Source organism: Dermochelys coriacea, chromosome 3 (assembly GCF_009764565.3).
Source record: "Dermochelys coriacea isolate rDerCor1 chromosome 3, rDerCor1.pri.v4, whole genome shotgun sequence".
NCBI lineage: Eukaryota > Metazoa > Chordata > Testudines > Dermochelyidae > Dermochelys > Dermochelys coriacea.
In genome coordinates this window covers 50,884,491-50,905,791 of record NC_050070.1, presented here as the reverse complement: position 1 = coordinate 50,905,791, position 21,301 = coordinate 50,884,491, and the positions used below count along the sequence as shown (strand labels likewise).

General features: G+C 38.2%; 1 protein-coding gene across 7 annotated transcripts in view; it reads right to left on the bottom strand.

Annotated features, from left to right (window-relative positions):
• Positions 1-327: 327 nt before the first annotated feature.
• The window catches only part of PHF3 (PHD finger protein 3), a 78,642-nt gene continuing 57,668 nt past the window's right edge, over positions 328-21,301 (bottom strand). For 6 of the 7 annotated variants that reach the window (XM_038394048.2, XM_038394057.2, XM_043510420.1 and 3 more), the window contains 7 exons: positions 20,127-20,258; positions 19,437-19,572; positions 18,303-18,498; positions 14,332-14,479; positions 9,933-10,022; positions 8,879-9,074; positions 328-3,381 (listed from right to left, as the gene is read on the bottom strand). In XM_038394048.2, the coding sequence (XP_038249976.1) occupies positions 1,181-3,381; positions 8,879-9,074; positions 9,933-10,022; positions 14,332-14,479; positions 18,303-18,498; positions 19,437-19,572; positions 20,127-20,258 (3,099 nt within the window). In that variant the 3' untranslated portion in view covers positions 328-1,180. The remainder of the gene's footprint in view (positions 3,382-8,878; positions 9,075-9,932; positions 10,023-14,331; positions 14,480-18,302; positions 18,499-19,436; positions 19,573-20,126; positions 20,259-21,301) is intronic. The other variant, XM_043510424.1, reaches the window with a different exon arrangement.

Here is a 21,301-nt window from a genome sequence, read left to right as displayed (position 1 = left end):
TGTGATGGAAAGAATAATGTAATGGTAGAGTGTTTGTTTTTCAAAAGCAGATTCAACAAAATGAGCAACACATAGTTTTTTTTTTTTTTTTTTTTTAGAAAGTATAAGACACAATAATATTCTGGTTTTAAAAAAAGTATCCGTGGATGCCAGTTACCATAAAATCTGAACTGCTTGTTTATTAAAAGCCCTGACATGATTTCCCCCCCCCCCCCCAAAAATCACTAGTCATGAAGTGTAAAGCAAAGCTACAAGAGTCATTCTACAACTTGTTTGTTATACTGGTTTAGTCTACTGCTTCATACCTATGAAATCAAACACACAAAGTATGTGAGAAAGTTTTATCATTTTTAGAATCAAAATATCCCTTAAAATATTTACATTTTACAGTAAAAAGGATAGCAAAACACAAGATAATGTACAAGCTTAGGTATTCAAGTTTTTGAAGCATGAAAAATTATGGGAAAATTAACTGACTAGTAAATCATAGTTTAAAGAATATGGTTTAAATTTTTTTCTTATTAAAACAAGTGCAGTTTAAAGCAACAACATTTGGACAGCTCAGCCTTCTAATTTCTGGTCACAAACTGCTTCGGATGCTTGGGAAATACTTGATAAGTACTGGAAATACTGCTGAATTCTTTTATTGTATTATTGAATCAATAAAAAAAACTTCACACCACTCAACATATGTTGTATTTTGTGTTGTAATGTATGAGGGATACTAAGACTCTGCTACAGTCCTCAAAAACAGTGCAATTTAAAAACAAGGCTATTATGTGAAATTCATTTTTAAAATTTACTGGAGCATCTTAAAACAGAAGAGAGCACAAATTACCAAAGGCAGCAACTATAATGCATACTTGACTAAAGCCAACTTCATCAACTAAGAAATCTCTAAGCCTTTATTGCATATTAATAAAAGAAATCTTTAAAATTTTGAATATACAGCAATGTAAAATTCTGAAAAATATTAAATTCCTATTTCTAGGGATAGTTGGTATAATGTAAAAGAAGATGAGTATTGGTACACAGCTTTGTACCAAAACACAGACTTGTTTTTGCAAAACACCAACAATGAATAAAAAAAGATGGCACAATCCTAGCAGGCATTTTTACAAAACTTTAGGACACAACTAACAGTTATTTAAATAGGATTTTGAAAGATTGCCTGCTCTTTTTACCTTTTGCTTTTAGCTCTGTCATTGTGGTCCCTGTCTTTGTGATGTCTGTCTCTGTTCTTTTCACTTTCTCGTTCTCTATGTCTCTCCCTACTTTTCTCCCTCTCTTTATCCTTTTCATGAGACTGTTCTTCACTTTTAGGTTTATCTATCTTTTTTTCTGGATTTCTACTCTCCCTAGAGGATTTTCCATCAGATCCCCTATCGCTGTGTGAAAGTCGTAACCTCTCTTTGTCTCTATGTCCTTCCTCTCTGCTTTTTTTCTCTCTCTCTTTTTCCTGGTTTCGGTCTTTCCGTCTATTCCTTTCAGAATCCTGTTCCCAGTATTTTTCACTGTTCCACTCTTTCTCATGTCTGTCTTTCTTTTGGTGATGGGATTCACTATAAAACCTTTGTCTATGCTGATCGCTTTTTCCCCTACTGAACCCTCTCTCTAAATGTTGTTCTTGTCTGCCCCAAGGGTCACTATGGCGTCTTTCTGGTCTCTTATTGTCTTTACTCTGATAAAAGTTTTCTGGCCCTGGAAATCTTGATTGTTTATGAGTCAGCGATGGCCCTTGAACAATGGGTCCAGCATAATGCGGTGGCTGACCTGACAAATGAACAACAGATGGCCATGGCATCATAGGATTTTGAGCGAAACCAAAACCTGGAGGAGGAAGAAGTGGAGGTGGTAGATGAGGAGGAAATCCAAACATGGGGCTGTTCTGGGGGGGGAAGTTAGGAGGTGAAAGTGTTTGAAACTGAAATCCAGGTAGATTAGATTTAAGATGCTGAAAATTGTGCTGCTGAGGTCTAACTGGTGAGAAATTTCCACTCATAACTGGGCTGGGGACTTTGGAAGTGAATTCAGAAAGAGAAGAATTTTCTTTTTCAAAATGAGATGAGGTTGTTGCTGGTCCTCTTCTAAATGAGTGCACTGTTTCAATATTTTTCATTGGTGTATCTTCCTGCGAGTGTTTTGTTTCTTCCATTTGCGAAGCACATACATTATCTGTTTTAGTTGGAGTTGAGGTACACTGCATCTCAGATGTCTGACCATCACTTTGATACACGTTTAAGCTCTTTTCTCCTGACTGTTTATTCTCCATCTCCATTTGCTCACTTCCGGACATGTCTGATTGTATATTTTGTCTTTCTTCATTTCTGTTAGTGTCCCCCTCCTTATTTTCTAAAGCATTCATCTGTTGGCTTCGTCCAGCTGCTTGTCTTGGGTCCCTTTTCAGATTAATAAACTGTGGAGATTTGGAAGTATTAGCAGTCATACCTTCAGCAGAACCTATGTTAACATTGTTATCACCACTTCCTTTACCTGCATTTGATGAGGAAGAAGAGAAGCTAGAATTTGTGCTCCTTTTGCTTTCTTGCAAAACATTCTCTGTGTCATACAGCTGCCACTTTGGATCATTTTCTTTACACTCCTCAGTTTCCTTGCTCTGTGATTGAACAGATAAGTTTGCTAAAAATGCTTCTGTAGAAACATCTGGTGGTTTTCCCTTAAGACTTAGACTTATCAGAGTTCCTACAGTTGCCACAGAACATGAGGTCCCTGCAACTGGCATATCCACTGTTACTGTAACATCAGTGGATTCTTGTGAATCATCTAATCTAGTCTTAGTTTCTATAGCTTCATCAGCAGTTACTTCAGCAACATTCATTTTTTCTTCTTTTAAGCTTATTTGTTCAGCAAATAAAGGTATTTCTTGACTAGCACACTGATCCACCACTGTCTGATGGTGTTCATATATCTGTCCTGTAGTACCCAAAAGACTTTGAAGAATATCATCTACAGGCAGTGGTTTATTTGCTAGCTCAAGAGTAGAAGACTGATTTTCCCATCCAACGAGAACTCCAGGAAGAAATCTCAGTGGCTTTGGTGGCTCATGTTTGATACTTTCTACTACAGGTTCAATAACTGCTGGCATTTCTTCTGTATTAGATTGTTGAGGCTTATTTCTCTGCTTATGTAACACAGTTGTGAAGGAATTAAAAAAATCATTTTCTTCCTCCTCTTCTTCTACTACTACTTCAGTACTAGAGACATCAGGTTTGCTCTGTTTGCTTTTTTTTTCTGGCGGCAAGTTACTCGGGGCACTTTCAGAAGTTTCATCCACAAGGCTAGTGCTAGCACTAATCTGTCTCTTCATTTTTTGGCGAATTATCAAACCCAACAACAGATTTGGTCGATGTATTTCAATCCCTGCATAAAATCATAAAAGCAATTAATAAATGAAGTACATTTATCTGGAGACAATCATTTTAATAAAAGAATAACCTATCATATGTCTATACTATTCTTTGGGCCCCATCAGCTCCCCTCACCCAAGAACTGTTCTATGTGAAAAATTAGTTACACTTCTTCAAAGACGTAGCAAGGACTTATTCCCAGTATGCTCTCTCCAGTATTTAAAGGTACTGTGTGTTTCAAAGGCATAAGGCAATCAGACAGCTGCTTAAGCAGTGCACCTCATTTTCATGCCATTGCCTCATAGGAGGCAAATTCTGCCCATCAGGTAGTTTGTTTGGGAAAACTTAGGTTCCCTTAAAAATGGGGGTCTCCTTTTATTGATTTGAGTCAAACATATGGGCAATGAGAATGCAAGCTTACCATCAACTTTGTAGAACAATGCACCATATTAAAATGTAGCAAAGGGTTTAATTTAGGACATTTTAAAATATCCTAAAATGAGCATAAGTAATCTTGATAACCAGAAGGACTGGCTTAAATATAGGTAATGGCTATCCACAATCAAAACACAAACAAGGGCAATCTCTTGCCCTCATATTTAAATGAATTTAGCCCAGGGAAATCCTTTTAAAATAAAAATGAACAACACTCAAATATCTTGGGCTAGATACCCAGCACCACTACAGCAGAAAGGGGATATAAAAGCCACCTTAACTAGTTAGTTGGGTTTTCCCCCAACTTAAAGTAGAGGTAATCCTTTGGTGGCACAAACACCCCTTTCCAGAGCTTCAGCATAATCAAGATGGCCAAGCAAAAGCAGGTATGGTTGGAGCATCAGTGTTTTCATTAAGAAAAAAACCTGAATGTAAAAATAGCATGGACAAATACATAATTTTTCAAGGCAAATGTCAAGGTTGTTCAGCCTAAAAATATTGATCTACACTGAAAAGTCTTACCATAAAGAATTTAAGTACAGTATGTATTTTTAGGTTGGCTAAATCTTGCTACTATGTAAATAAGTAAAAATTTCAAATATCTGACTTGGAATGCAAAATCTAAGTATACAGCTTGTCATTCTGTAACTAATATTCATGTATACAAGTGCTGTGATTTTTTTTTTTAAGCATAGAATTTATCACAAGTTTCACTTAAATAATAATGATTCAATAGAGGTTTATTCTGATTTTTGTACGTGCAGGGATTCACAATATTAACTTCCAGAATAAAGAAATGAAACAAATAGACCTTAAAGGGAAGAGTGCCTGCTGTTCTATTGAACATTCTACACCCAGCTATTATTTCCCCAAATGCCCCAGAAGGGAACAGAAAATCATAGAATCGTAGGACTATAATGGACCTCGAGAGGTCTTTTAGTTCAGTGCCCTGCACTCACGGCAAGATTAAGTACTGGTCCGCGAGCCATCGGCTGCCAGTCTGTGTGCACATTGGGAAAAAAAATTGCCAGTCCTCCACATCAGATAGCTTGAGAAATACTGATCTAGACCATCCCTGACAGGTGTTTATCTAACCTGCTCTTAAAAATCTCCAATGACTGTGATTCCATAACTTCCCTAGGCAATTTATTCCAGTGTTTAACTACCTTGATAGTTAGCAAGTTTTTCCTAATGTCTGACCTAAACCTCCCTTGCTGCAATTTAAGCCCATTGCTTCTTGTCCTATCCTCAGAGGTTACATAGAAAAAAAATTCTCCATCCTCCTTGTAAAAACCTTTTATGTACTTGAAAACTTATATCCCCACTCAGTCTTCTCTTCTCCAGACTAAACAAACCCATTTTTTTCAATCTTTCCTCATAGGTCATGTTTTCTAGACCTTTAATCATTTTTCTTCCTCTCCTCTGGACTTTCTCCAATGTGTTCATATCTTTCCTAAAATGTGGTACCCAGAACTGGACATAATACTCCCGGTGAGGCCTTAGCACAGAGTAGATCAGAATAATTACTTATAACATCATGCTTACAACAATCCTGCTAATACCTCCCAGAATTACATTTACTGGTGTGTTGTTTTTTTGTTTTTTGTTTTTTGCTTTTTTTTTTTTTTGCAACAGTGTTGCACTGTAGACTCTCAATTAGCTTGTGATCAACTATGACCCCTAGATCACTTTCTGCAGTACTCCTGCCTAGGCAGTCATTTCCCATTTTGTGTGTGCACACCTGATTGTTCCTTTCTAGGTGCAGTACTCTGCACTTGTCCTTACTAAATTTCATCCTATTTACTTCAGACCATTTCTCCAGTTTGTCCAGACCATTTTGAATTTGAATCCTATCCCTCAAAGCACTTGCAACCTCTCCTAGCTTGGTATCAACCCCAAACTTTATATGCGTATTCTCTCTGCCGTTATCTAAATAGTTGATGAAGCTATTAAACAGAACTGAACCCAGCACTGATTTCTGCAGGACCCCACTCAATATGCCTTTCCAGCTGGACTGTGAACCACTGATGATTATTCTCTAGGAACAGTTTTCCAACCAGTTATGCACCCACCTTGTAATAGTTCCATTTAGGTTGTATTTCCCTAGTTTGTTTATGAGAAGGGCATGCGAGACTGTATCAAAAGCCTTACTAAAGTCAAGATAGACCACATCTATTGCTTTCCCCCTATCCACAAGGCTTGTTACCTTATCAAAGAAAGCTACTAGGTCGGTATGACACGATTTGTTCTTGACAAATCCATGCTGATTGTTACCCATCACCTTATTATCTTCTAGGTGTTTGCACAATGCTTAATTATTTGCTCCATTACGTTTCTGGGTATTGAAGTTAAGCTGACTAGTCTGAAATTTCCTGGGTTGTCCTTATTTCTCTTTTTATAGATTAGCACTATATTTTCCCTTTTACAGTCCTCTGGAATCTATCATGTTTTTGAAGATAATCACTAATGGCTCAGATATCTCCTCAGTCAGCTCCTTGAGAATTCTAACATGTATTTCATCAGGCCCTGCCAACTTGAAGACACTTATCTAAGTAATTTTTAACTTGTTCTTCCCCTATTTTAGCCTCAGTCCTACCTTATTTTCACTGGCGTTCACTATATTAGATGTCCAATCGCTACTAACCTTTTTGGTGAAAACAAACAAAAAAGTCATTTAGCATTTCTGCCATTTCCACATTTTCTGTTATTGTCCCCCCCCACACATTGAATAATGGGCCTACCCTGTCCTTGGTCTTCCTCTTGCTTCTAATATGTTTTCATGTTACCCTTTATGTCTCTAGCTAGTTTAATCTCATTTTGTGCCTTGGCCTCTCTAATTTTGTCCCTATATGCTTGTGTTTTTTTGTTTATATTCATCCGTTGTAATTTAGCCTAGTTTCCACATTTTGTAGGACTCTTACTGAGCTTCAGATCATTGAAGATCTCCTGGTTAAGCCACAGTGGTCTCTTGCCATACTTCCTATCTTTCATACGCAATGGGATAGTTTGCTCTTGTGCCCTTAATAATGTCTCTTTGAACAACTGTCAACTCTCTTGAACTGTTTTTCCCCTTAGACCTCCTTCCCATGGGATCTTACTTACAAACTCCCTGAGTTTGCTGACGGCTGCCTTCTTGAAATCCATTGTCTTTATTGTGCTGTTTTCCCTCCTACCATTCCTTAGAATCATGAATTCTATCATTTCATGATCATTTTCATCCAAGATGCCTTCCACTTTTAAATTCTCAACCAGTTCCTCCCTATTTGTCAAAATCAAATCTAGAACAGCCTCTCCCCTAGTAGCTTTCTCCACCTTCTGAAATAAAAAATTATCTCCAATATATTCCAAGAATTTATTGGATAATCTGTGCCCTGCTGTGTTATTTTCAACAGATGTCTGGATAGCTGAAGTCCCGCATCACCACCAAGACCTGTGATTTGGATGATTTTGTTAGGGTTTTTGTTTGTTTTTTAAAAAGCCTCATCCACCTCTTCTTCTACCCTGACATCACCCTTGGTTACCACCATTATCCAGGGACTTTCAACAAGGCTTTCAACAGACCACCACTGCAGTAGATGAAGGTACCAAAAGTGCACATACAGGTGAGTTTTCTTCCCCACAATCCAGAACCCTCGGTATCTATAAAAGCTGCCCAAGACTCTCACTACTGCTGGCCCCCAGCAGGACCAAGGAACCAGAGACGTGACTTCACAATGCCTACACATTATGGGTTCACTTCAAGCTGCACTTCCCTCACCTAAAGCCTTTGTCTAAACAAGAAACTAGCCTTGGTTTAACTAAAAAGTTTTTGACTCAATTTTAAGGTTTATATACATGACAACATCCACGAAAATAAATCTAAATTGGCAAAATATGTTAATTTGAAGAGGATTACTTAAATCACATTAAACCTGTTAACACACTCATTTAGAATTTAAGCGGTCTTAATTAGGTTTAGCCTAATTCACGTCCAAAGTTAATTTAGATTACTTTTCCTGGATGTCCTTGTATAGACAAAGCCCTTAGTTAAATTGGCGTAAAACTCCACAACCATGCTAATTTAATCTAAACCTACATAGGCATGGAGTAAACTGATTTAAGATTGTCCATATAGAGGTTTGCACCAGTTTGTTTAAGTAATTAAAAACTATGTTTAGTTATTCTGGAGCAACTTGTGTGTGCAGGTCTCAACGTACACTATGCATACTGCTTCTGGCCTCCTGTTCCTTGTCTTCATCCTTTCTCTCTCTCTCATCTACACATTCAATCCCTTTGACCTTTCCTACCATTCAGGTTTAAACTTCCTCTAATTCTCATCTTTCTGTCTCGGGTACTCTCTGAAACTCCACCAACTCCCACTTTCCTCCTTCCTCACTCCTCTGTATTTCTGCCTCACACATCACCCAGAAAGAGGAAAAAAGTCACCCCCAAATATTTGTGAATAAAATTAAAATTTTAAGAACCAAAAGAGAGCGTGTAGAAAAACTAAGTAATTTCAAGATCTTGCATTTGTAAAACCCCTCTCTATCCAGCCCTCTGTTTTTAATCTTCCCGTATCTTTTTAGTTTGTAAGGTTTTGAGGGCAATGACTGTCTTGTCATTAGTACGTTATGTACCAAGTACATTTTGGGTGCTGTAAAAATTATATATTAAAATGTAACACAAACATGGGGCTCAGAGTGAATGTGAATAAACCTCTTTCAGTAGTCACTTGCACCACTCTATTCGCTGAGCTGAACTAAATATCAGACGTTCTCTCACCTTTCCTTCTATCTTCCTGCCACATGGCAGTGTGGGTTAAACATTAATCAGAAGATTTTTTTTTGGATTAAATATTTAAAACACATAAATCCAAATAATTGTTTGGGTTGGAAACTGCTTTCCAATCTGTTACAGAAGATTCTCATAACACCAGGACAATCAATAATGTCTTATTTGAATAAGATGTGCAATACTCAGTTTGCTCAAAAACACTGATGTTAAACGTTAAACTTCAATTTTCAGGTACATTTCGTATTTCACTCATGGGGGAGATGCCACTATATGTAAATTTCCAAGCTGTGTATTGTACTTACCAGGTCCATCAAAAGGTACAAGATGATGTGGAATTTTGTCTGAGGCACCTAAAGGGATAAGATACAAATCCTTCACTTGCTTCATGTTATTGGCAGCTACACCATAACGCTTCCTGCTGCTGAAATATGCAAACAGCAAAGCATAGGAAATCTGATCCTCTTCAGTTACCGGGGTGAAGCGAACTACACAAATTTCCTGTTTAAAAAAGGAAAAAAGGTAGTGCGAAGTATTTACAAATTGTGTTTTTTAAAGTAAATTTTAATAGTGATTGGTCTTCAAGTAAGTATACAATCCACAGAAAAGGGGAAACAACTGACTAGAAAAAGGAAGAGATGACAAAATAGAGAGACAGAAGAGTAGGAGACAGCAGCAGAAAGTCTCTCTGAAGCATTAAGAGAAAAAAAAATTACTGACTGTACATGACAAAAAATTAAAATATTTTCTCCGCCTGCTGATTCTTGTATACCAGCTTTTTCAGAAGACATGTCAAATTTGGAACATTTCAAATTTTATTCTGCCCACACTACTAAGGAATCTCTATTCTGCACCATTTTTGGTGTTTAAGATATATCATTAGTTGCTACAGTGGAAAGACAAGAACCCTAACACCAGGTATGGTGAAGGGGAAGGAGAGGGAGGAACTCCTTGTCTCTTCTCGCACGCAAGGGCAAATCAGAACTGCCTGATTAATGTCGGTATTGACTTCAGCTGGGTGAAAACTGGAGAGAGGGGAAGAGAGGGGTGACAAGCCACAAACAAACAGTAGGAAGGAGGGATAAAATATGCTATCAACTCCAAAACCCAGGTCCCAACAAAAATATCAACTACCCTCAAATTGGATTATTTACATTTAAGCATTACAGTAGAAATGGGTCTTCAAGAGGGATTTGGCCAATGAGAGGCTAGCAGCCTTATGTACACAGCACAAACTGACACATAAGTCATACTATTTTCAACAGAGAACTGTTTGAAAACATTATATATACACACAGTATTGGCACTGCAGCAGACAATTAAAGTCTTCTAATTTAAAAGTACAAGTTTCTTCCTTACCTTGGTCCCTGAAGCTTTTATTTTTTCTACATACTCCCAAACAGTGTGAGGTGATATCCTGCCACCTACTTGGATACTATCTGGCAAGTCCTGTCAAAAAAGCAGATATATAATTTGAACCCACTGTATCTACTGAAATAGATTTCAAAATAAAGGAACTTAATTCCTAAACGCTTATATTACATATAATTTAGTTTATCATCAGAAGTTATGCCACTTCCGGGAAAAAAACTAATTTGCATTAGACTATGGAGTTGGGTTTTTCAATATAAAACCAATAATGTCTAACGGAATGCACTGTACCTCTTGCACACTTCTACACCTGTAATTATACATAACTAACAACAGATATAAATAAAAGATTTTCAATAGAGCTGTGGATTAATCGCAGTTAACTCACACGATTAACTCAAAAAAATTAATTACAGTTTTAATCGCACTGTTAAATAGAATACCAATTGAAATTTATTAAATATTTTGGATGTTTTTCTACATTTTCATATATATTGTATTGTGTTGTAATTCAAATCAAAGTGTATATTATTTTTGATCAAATATTTGCACTATAAAAATGAAAGATAGTATTTTTCAATTCACCTCATACAAGTACTGTAGTGCAATCTCTTTGTCATGAAAGTGCAACTTACCAATGTAATTTTTTTGTTATGTAATTGCACTCAAAAACAAAACAATGTAAAACTTCAGAGCCTACGAGTCCACTCAGTACTACTTCTTGTTCAGCCGATCGCTAAGACAAACAAGCTTGTTTACATTTACAGGAGATAATGCTGCCCTCTTCTTATTTACGTCACCAGAAAAGTGAGAACAGGCATTTGCGTGGCACTTTTGTAGCCAGCATTGCAAAGTATTTACATGCCAGATATGCTAAACATTTATATGCCCCTTCATGCTTCGGCCACCATTCCAAAGGACATGCTTCCATGCTGATGAAGCTAATTAAAAAAACGCATTCATTAAATTTGTGACTGAACTCCTTGGGGGTGAACTGTATGTCCCCTGCTGTTTTACCCACATTCTGCCATATATTGCATGTTATAAGCAGTCTTAAATGATGACCCAGAACATGTTGTTCATTCTAAGATCAATTCACTGCAGATTTGACAAAATACAAAGAAGGTAGCAATGTGAAATTTCTAAAGATAGCTACAGCACTCGACTCAAGGTTTAAGAATCTGAAGTGCCTTTCAAAATATGAGAGGAACGAAGTATGGAGCACGCTTTCAGAAGTCTCAAGAGAGCAACACTCCGATGCAAAAACTACAGAACCCGAACCACCAACAAAGAAAATCAACCTTCTGCTAGTGGCATCTGACTCAGACAATGAAAATGAACATGCGTCGGTCCGCACTGCTTTGAATTGTTATTGAGCAGAGCCTGTCATCAGCATGGACGCATGTTCCCTGGAATGGTGGTTGAAACATGGAGACGTATGAATCTTCAGCACATCTGGCACGTAAATATCTTGCGACGCTGGCTACAACAATGCCATGAGAATGCCTGTTCTTAGTTTCAGGTGACATTGTAAACAAGAAGCGGGCAGCATTATCTCCTAAAAATGTAAACACCCTTGTTTGTCTGAGCGATTGGCTGAACAAGAAGTAGGACTTAGTGAACTTGCAGGCTCTAAAATTTTACATTGTTTTATTTTTTGAATGCAGGTATTTTTTTGTACATAATTCTCCAATTTTTGTAATCCCTTGATAGCCCTAATTATTAGATAAATAACACTTTTGTCTGTGTTTATAGTGACAAGTGACTACCTTGTATCACAGATTGATGTTAGTTACATCATCTGGAGATTGGATTCTGTAATTAATATATTATTATAGTTGCAGATCTAGTGTGTGTCAATATTTATCACAAATGCAAAAAGTGACAAAAACCATACATTAAGATTGCAAGCACTCAAGTCAGGAAATGCTAAGGTTAAAGTTGCAAGCTTACTCTTCATGCTACTACTATGTGCATGTGCAGCAGTACTATGTGCTGGTGCTACAGTTGTAATTATATCATCACACTGTTTTACATATAATATAAGCTTTTTATAATCTTATATACAAAGGTTCAGCACTGTGATGGGGAAGGCAACCAGCAGTGAAAAAAATCTGTTTTACCACATTCATACCAAAAATATTTGTTGACCTCATAAAGCTGTTATCAATTTTACAGTGAAATATTATACACATGCAGCATATCATGATTAACATTATAAATAAAAATACCACAATACAAATAGCTACAGCTCACTTCATCGGATGCATGCAGTGGAAAATACAATGGGGAGATTTAATATACACAGAGAACATGAAACAATGGGCGTTACCATACACACTGTAACGAGAGTGATCAGGTAAGGTGAGCTATTACCAGCAGGAGAGGAAAAAAACAAAAAAAACAAAAAACCTTTTGTAGTGATAATCAAGGGGGGCCATTACCAGCAATTGACAAGAACAAGAACATGTGAGGAATGGGGCGGGAGGGGGGGGAAGAAATAAACATGGGGAAATAGTTTTACTTTGTGTAATGACCCATCCACTCCCAGTCTTTATTCAAGCCTAAGTTAATGGTGTCCAGTTTGCAAATTAATTCCAATTCAGCAGTCTCTCGTTGGAGGCTGGTTTTGAAGTTTTCTTTGTTGAAGAATTGCCACTTTTAGGTCTGTAATCGATTGACCAAAGAGATTGAAGTGAAGTGTTCTCTGACTGGTTTTTGAATGTTATAATTCTTGACGTCTGATTTGTGTCCATTGGTGGGATGATCAACCTCAGCCTGGACCAGTCCACACAAGAGATTCACTTCCTGGACACTACAGTGCTAATAAGCGATGGTCACAAACACCACCCTATACCGGAAACCTATTGACTGCTATACTTACCTACATGCCTCCAGCTTTCTTCCAGACCACACCACACAATCCATTGTCTACAGCCAAGCCCTAAGATATAACCGCATTTACTCCAACCCCCAACCTGAAGCAAATACTCAGCAGCAACCACACAACAAAAAACACTAACCCAAGAACCTATCCTTGCAACAAAGCCCGTTGCCAACTGTGTTCACATATCTATTCAGGGGACACCATAATAAGGCCTAATCACATCAGCCACACTATCAAATGCTCATTCACCTGCACATCTACCAATGTGATATATGCCATCATGTGCCAGCAAAGCCCCTCTGCCATGTACATTGGCCAAACTGGACAGTCTCTACGTAAAAGAATGAATGGACACAAATCAGACGTCAAGAATTATAACATTCAAAAACCAGTTGGAGAACACTTCAATTTCTCTGGTCATTCAATTACAGACCTAAAAGTGGCAATTCTTCAACAAAAAAACTTCAAAAACAGACTCCAATGAGAGACTGCTGAATTGGAATTAATTTGCAAACTGAACACCATTAACTTAGGCTTGAATAAAGACTGGGAGTAGATGGGTCATTACACAAAGTAAAACTATTTCCCCTTGTTTATCCCCCCCCCCACTCAACTGTTCCTCACACATTCTTGTCAACAACTGGAAACGGACCCACCTTGATTATCACTACAAAAGGTTTCTTCCCCTCCCCCGCTGGTAATAGCCCACCTTACCTGATCACTCTCATTACAGTGTGTATGGTGACACCTATTGTTTCATATTCTGTATATATAAAATCTCCCCTCTGTTTTTTCCACCAAATGCATCCGATGAAGTGAGCTGTAGCTCACAAAAGCTTATGCTCAAATAAATTTGTTAGTCTCTAAGGTGCCACAAGTACTCCTTTTCTTTTTGCAGTTTTGTCTTGCCTCTCTCCTGCACTCTACAGAGAGAGTGATGAATGTTAGAAGAAAAAAGGGCACCAATGCAAGGTAAGGATAGTTTCATCTTCACAAGAGCAGCCCTGAAAGTGTTATTGCTCAGATTGGTATGGCAATCATTTTAATAGACAGTTCACATAAGTTTAAAATTTAAGGAAAAACAAATGTATGGTTAGCAAACATGTCTTAACATGTCTAGTTGATTCCTCAATCCTCTGATTATTTGAGTTCACTGCTTTGGTTGGTTTTATGACTACTCCTGTATTTGGAAAGATATTTCAAGAAACACAAAATAGGAGAGGAGTGTCCTGAAATACTCCAAAAAAAGCTTACATCATGGTAAACCAAGGGATCCTTTGAGGCAAGCTTAAGTATACTTACTGTTAAATAAATAAATAAATACTAATCTAAGCCAACCTGCTAGTACAGTATTTAACATAATGATCATACTTCACTTTTCAGCTCAGTACAACTATGATCTCTTTATTTGATCCCAAATAAGTGACAAAGCAAAGTAATAAATAGATTAAATTTTCATTCTTCATGGTAAATATAAATATTTGAACAAATATACAGTACCTCAGTTAAATACTCAAAAGAGCCAGAGACTGGGTAGGCCTTGATAACAAACTTTGCTACAGAAGGCATATTGATAAAACCTTTCCAGATGAAGTTCAGTCGAGCCAGGAATAGAGTTTCACTTTCAACAGTACCAGGCGTCTCTGATCTAAAGAAAACAGGGGTTAAAAAAAAAAATAAATCATTAGACTTGTAAATATATGTGATCAGGAAAATTGTTGAACACTTGAAATCACCTCACTAAAAGTAACTATATTGAAGTAAGATCTGGAGCATCATTAGAATCATAGGTTTCAGAGTAGCAGCCGTGTTAGTCTGTATTCGCAAAAAGAAAAGGAGGACTTGTGGCACCTTAGAGACTAACAAATTTATTAGAGCATAAGCTTTCGTGAGCTACAGCTCACAGGGTCATTAAGTCTGTTGCGGGATATTGCATTTTCGGTTAGTTATTTTGTTGAGGCACTTGTTGAGTTGATCATAAGGGAAAGGGGCAGACAGCCAGATATCTGAGTTTCCAGCACAGTTTCTAAAAATTACATGAAGGCTGTCAGGTAACATAGTACATTATTTTGCCAGTCTCTCTTCCAAGGCTACTAATTTCTCCAGATTGAAAAGATATTTAGCAGAGAGCTACAAGTGTACCTTCACAGGTTTTTCAAACTTGTTTTTTTAAACCTTGTTCATCTGCCACTCCCCATCGTTATCACCACACCCCTCTTCTGCATCACACCATCTGTCCTTTCTCCTCCCTTCTCTCCACTGACTCCATGTCCCCATCCTGGTATCCTCTCCCCTCTACAGTTTTCATCAGCTCTACTTGCTCTTCTCCTTCTCCATCCCAATCTCCACCCCAGCACACACAAAGATCCCACATCCACACCTTCCTCTTTATTTCTGGTGACATTTGCTCAACCTCCACCCTCTCTTTATTCCCACCACCTCCGTGTCCCACAACCAGCCCCACCCCTCTCATGTCACCATTCCTAACCTCACACACATTCCCTTCGTTCCCCACTCTCCCTTTCTCTGGGGCGCCCACTCCATCTTTAAAAAGATCAGAGCCATCCACAATCAAAACCATCTATTAATATATTGCTCCCTTCCACTTCTGGCTCAAAGAGACCTTGATCCCTTCATCTGACTCTACCTTTGCAGCTGCCCTCTCTCACAGAAGTCTATCCTCTCACATTCTCCTCCCTAAATCTGACAGTGGTGGGGGCATTTAGCTTCTCCTCTCCCAGGCCTGTCACTTCCAACGCCACCCCCTTCTGTCACTTCTCATGGCCTCATCTTTTGAAGAGCACTGACTCCTCTCCTCTTCTCCTCCATGTTGCTATCAGTCCAAATCCTCCTGTTCAGCCTTCCACTCTGATTTCAACTCCTGGCTTCCACCTTCTCTCCACACAATTTCCTACACTGATCCCCAGTGACTTCAAATTCCACATTTATAACCCATCAACCCCTTAGCTGCAAGTTTCCTTGTTCTCCTCCTCTAACCACTCCACTTGCCCCAATGACCAACCCATCACCTGATCGTTCTCACCACCTCTCATCCCTTCTATTCTCCTTAAACTGTCACTCTCCTCTGGCTCCTTCCCCTCATAAGACTAACCTGCTTCAGTCTCCCCCATCTTAAAAAAAGCCCACCTTTGACCTCATTTGCCTCTCTAACTACTGTACCCTCTTCCTTTTATCTTTAAGATCACTGAATGTGCTTATTACAATCATGGTCTGAAGTTATCCTCCTCCAATTTCATCCCAGATCCTCTATACTTTGACTTCCACTCTCACCAAAGTCTATTAATGACCTCTTCATATCCAAATTTCAGAACCAGTACTCCATCCTCGTTCTCCTTGACCTGGTCAGCCACTTTTGATCCATATTCTTTTTCTTGAAATCTTGTCCTTCCTTAGCTTCCATGACTCTATCCTCTCGTAGTTCTACCTACACATCACTTTCATCACTTTTGCTGACCAACTCCACCTCCATTAAATTATATACATGCCCAATATGTACAGTAACACAATTCACACAACTGCACTAGAACACAAAATCTTAATTCCAACCTCAGCAACATCAACATACATGTCTTTTAGGCATCTCTGCACTGGTGAACTGTACAATGCCTTATTTTCCAATGAGAAAATGTAAGGATGAAGTTAAGGTTTGTAATCACTGAAACCTATGCAATGTTTTATTTATACTAAAGGGTATATCATGTTAGGATGTCCATGCCTAAAAAAATGTACAACCTCAACTATGCATAAATGGATGAATTATAAACAGCTACATAAAGTTAAAGTAAACTAAATCAGACACAATGCTAACGATGAAGAAATCTGTAAACAGAATCTCAAATCCCACAAACTAATCTAAATCAAACAAAATCCTGAGGGCCTGATTTTCAAAGGTGCTGAGCATCCTCAAAACCCCTTAACATCAACTAGAGCTTCAGGTAATCAGCATTTCTGAAAATTAGGCCCTGAATGAATGCACTCAAAAATATCAACACACTTAGGCTTTATTTGATTAGGAGAGGTTTATATGAATCCTAGGGTCAATAGGCACCCCCAGATCCTCTAGATTAGGGACTTTCAATAAGAGAGTCCCCAGCTAATCATTACTGTCAGGAGAGAGAGACAGACATGATGGGGGGAAGGAGGGGGGGCAGGGGAGGGGAGGAACTGTCCCCAGGACAGCTAGAATTCCCATATTTAGCTTTATACATCAAAAGTAGAAACCAAGCCATATTTAGCTTTATATAATCAAAACCAATGCAATCTTTAACAAAGAGCTTTATCTTTACACTTTGCCATGTCATTTATAGGCATGTTTCGTATCCATTATCAGAAAATGTACGGTGGATCAATTTAATGAATAAAGATAAAGAATATGGCAAACTGAAGTTTAGATTCTTTGACAGTTGGAGGGGGAGATTTAATTGAAAATTCTTAAAGAAACAAATACCACTTTTGGAAAATTGCATTTTTCCTATTTTGAAGTATTTTATAACTGCAATTGGTCTGTCAAAGTAATGCCACTTTACACTAGAAGAGGTACAAAAAGCCAGTTACTTAAATAAGCAGTTAGACAGTTTCATCACTGTGACGGGGTACACCAGACCCTCTGAGGCCCCGTGCTGGAGGCCTCCTGGCCCTGCTATACCCCACCCCAGAGAAGGGCAGCGGACAGGGTCCTCCAAGCTGCCTAGAGTGGCTATGTGGGACAGGGACAATCAGAAAGGGGCTGCAGGGAGCAGCCAATCAGGGCCCAGCAGGCTCATATAAGAAGAGCTGCAGGGCCAGAGTGAGTTCAGTTCCCTGCTGGAGCTGGATGGGTATAAATGGTGTGTGGCTGCCTGAGGGAGCTACAGGACCATGGACAGGACAGTGCTGGCAGAAGCCAGGGAGAGCAAGAAAGAGCTCTGGGCTGGTGGCTGGGACTCCATCAGGACAAAGCCCTGAAGTAACAGTATAGAAGGTGCAGGGCCTCAGGGAAGTGGCCTGGGGAATTAGAGCAGTGGCACAGCTTAAAGGGACACGGCAGATGGCTGCTATCTACAGGGTCCCTGAGCTTGGACTCCCCCCACCCCCACTAGGGAAAGTGGCCTCGATTTTGAGGCACCCCAAAAGGGGAACTGGACTCTTTAGTGGCCCAGCAATGAGGACATTGCCTCCCAGAGGAAGCCCTGCAGTATGGCTCAATACCAGAGCTGAGATCATTGACTACAGGACTAATTAAAGACCTAAGCCCAAGGAGGGCCACAGGGAGAGAAAGTAAAGGCCCACACACACTTGACTAGGGGGCGCTTGTGAGAGGTGAGTGCGCCTCACCAGTCACACAGCATTCTCTATTTATAATTAATCATATTTCATGTTTTTACTTATCATATTACTTACATTAATCTTAGCTTGACAGAACAATCATGAGGTTTTTTTTTATACAGATATCACAAGAAGTTTATTGTTACCTTGGGATAGATGAGAATGCTGGCTTTGACAATTCTTGTTTATCATCTTCTAATAATTCTGAGGCTAAAATATTTGACGTTGCAGAAAGTGCATCTGCTATGTTTTCTGCTTCATTGTCTGATTGTTTACGTGCAACTCCTACAGACACTTTCACATTTTTTGCAGAAAGGTCATCAGTAGGTGGTGCCATTCGACCTTGAGAAAGTGAATTAAAAAAATTATTTTCTACTAATGAAGAATTGGTCTTTATCTGAAAATATGGAAAAGATAGCAAACACTATCGAAGCTGGATGAGCTAAAGAAAAGCTAGAGCAGCAATGAGATGGGCACAGTTCCTATGGGAGCTCCTTCATTGACCATGCCGGCCTATCAACTTTCATACTGTCTGTAGGCCTTGCTGAACCATGACTAACCAAAGTCAGGAGGTGAACTAGTGCAGGACTTCACAGAATACCAGCTAACCAAGTAAGCACATTCCTGACCTGCAAGGGTGGTACAGGAACACCACAGACTTCTCATAAAATAAGGAGGGAATGACAGGATAATAGATGAGGATGTTTTGTTCAAACTGTAGTGTACAAATACAAGGATGGTCACTAGTAACATATGGAATGTAATAGGTAATTTGTTTGCATCAATGAATAAAAGGAGAAGTCATAGGAGGAGGAGCAGCTTTGTACCAGTGTAGCAGACAACACTATGACTGTGACGTTATCTTGCCAAGGGCACATGTGTTAAGTGTCCGTGACCTGCTGGACAGGGTGCTAATATTGTGTTTTGCTGACAATGAACCTGGCCAACCCTTCATTGCCAAGCCAAGCCTGTGATCTTACTTTATGAGCAACATCGAGGTCTGCTGAATCAGCAAACTACACTGGTGTAGCTAACACCAGTGCTCCATGAACAGCATAGGAGCAGAACAGACACAAAGCAGCGTTAACAGCTCTGTCTCTTTAAAGTTAACTAGAAAAGTAAGATGTTGCTCCTTCCTTATCTGCAAATTGGGGGGATAATGAGGTTTATCCATTTTTTTTTTATTTTTATTTTTTTTTTTTTTTACTTTTAAGATCTATGTGTGGAAAGCATTACCTATGTGGTAAGTGTTAATTTTAATATGCTTTTACTATAATTACCTATGCAGATTTTACAGTTAAGATCAAAGAGATGATTTTTGTGTTGACTTGTTGTGTCTGGAAATGAAGCTTCATCTACTTCTTTATCTTTTTCAATCTCTTCTGTCTTCTCTACCAGCTTTACGATAGTAGGTTCCTATGAAAGGTCAAGCAATCAATTTCAGTTAATAGAAGACAATAACATTTAAGCTCTATCATAAATCCTTAATTGTAATATTATTTCAATTACCTCAGAGTCAACCACTGGGAAACTTTCAACACTTTCTTCTTCTCAAGTGAGACTTTTGCTTTGGTTACAGTTTATTATTATTTTAAAAAAACATCACACACGTGCACACATACCACAAGCATTTCAAAAGATTTAAGAAAAGCGAGGACATCAAATTTCATGATTTCGCAACAGTAATAAATTAAGGTACAATTTAAAACCTGACTGTTGCCAGAGATCATAAGATAAAGAACACAACAAAAAGCCCTTAAAATTTAGGAGTTAAACCACTACTAAAACCCTCTGTATAAAGAACAAAATTTAATTTAGTTATTTATTTTTATTATACTTTTAAAATAAAATGATATATAAACCATTTGATTATTTATACACGATAATTAAATATTGCTTCCCCCCCCCTTTTTTTTTTTTAAACAAAATAAGCCTTCCCTTAGAATTAAAATAAAGTCCCACTTATTTACCTGAATTTCCATAGCTACTTCTTGTTCTTTTATAGGAGCATCACTCTCAATTTCTATTTCTCCTTTATGAGTAATTTTTGTTATTGGTCGCCTTTCGACTTCCCTCTGCTCTTTCTCAATCATTTCAATTGTCTATAAAACAGTAATATTACATATATTTACACTACATTAAAAGTGATATGGAAGTGAATGCTTGGAATCTGAAATACTGAAATAGGACAAAAAATTCCAGCTCACAGGTAATTTTAAGGAAGGCTCTTTTGTGAAAGGCAAGTAGTTTCATGATATATATACCCACTACAGTGTGTCAAATCTTGACCTGCCGTGCCAGTGACTGCTTATCATATATCCATGTATCAAAATAAATTACAAGCAAGTCCCTCTCCACACATTTCAGGACATGCTACTTTAAGGTTTTCAATAGCTAAAGAAAATTTTGCTACCCCTTTCAACGGAGTATATGTGTGTGTTTATCTATATAAATAGATAGAGGACAAACTAAGAGATGTAGCATCTTTCTATTGTTTCATTCTTAATCACATAGTCCCAATCTATTTCATATATTATCTACGGAACAAATATCTATCTGCCAAACAATTCTGTTAAGGATCACTTGATGAATTTTGCAAAAGGTTCCATCACAGAGTCAAAAAGAAGAAAATCATCATCATGTTCTGAAATACATTCCATATGGCAGACAACTACTATTGCTCCACCAGGAACATATTTCAAGAATAGGATAACTTGCCTTGCCCATCTTACTGAGTCAAAGAACTCAATAAGCTCTATTTTTAAAGAGAATGAATCGTTATATTTGCTCTAAGATAATTCTTTTGCCCAGTGCATGAGACTTTTAATGCAATTATAATGGCAAGACTGAAAAGCTTTACACATGAGGGCTTTACAACTAAGGTGTTTCCAGTTACATCTGCACACTACCTAGCACAGTGGGGCTGGGGCCTCTAGAAGCTGCCACAATTCAAATAAGTAACAAAAATTTCCGTTTTCTCACTATATCTACTTATTTCTTCACCAAGCCTTATAGAGGCAGTACCACTCCTAATTACAAAAACACCTGTCAGCTTGTTAGCACAGGTAATTTGCTACTATAACAAAAGCCCCTAGTTTTCTGGTGTATGGCAGAACAAGTTAGGTCTAAATTCTCCAGCAAGGCC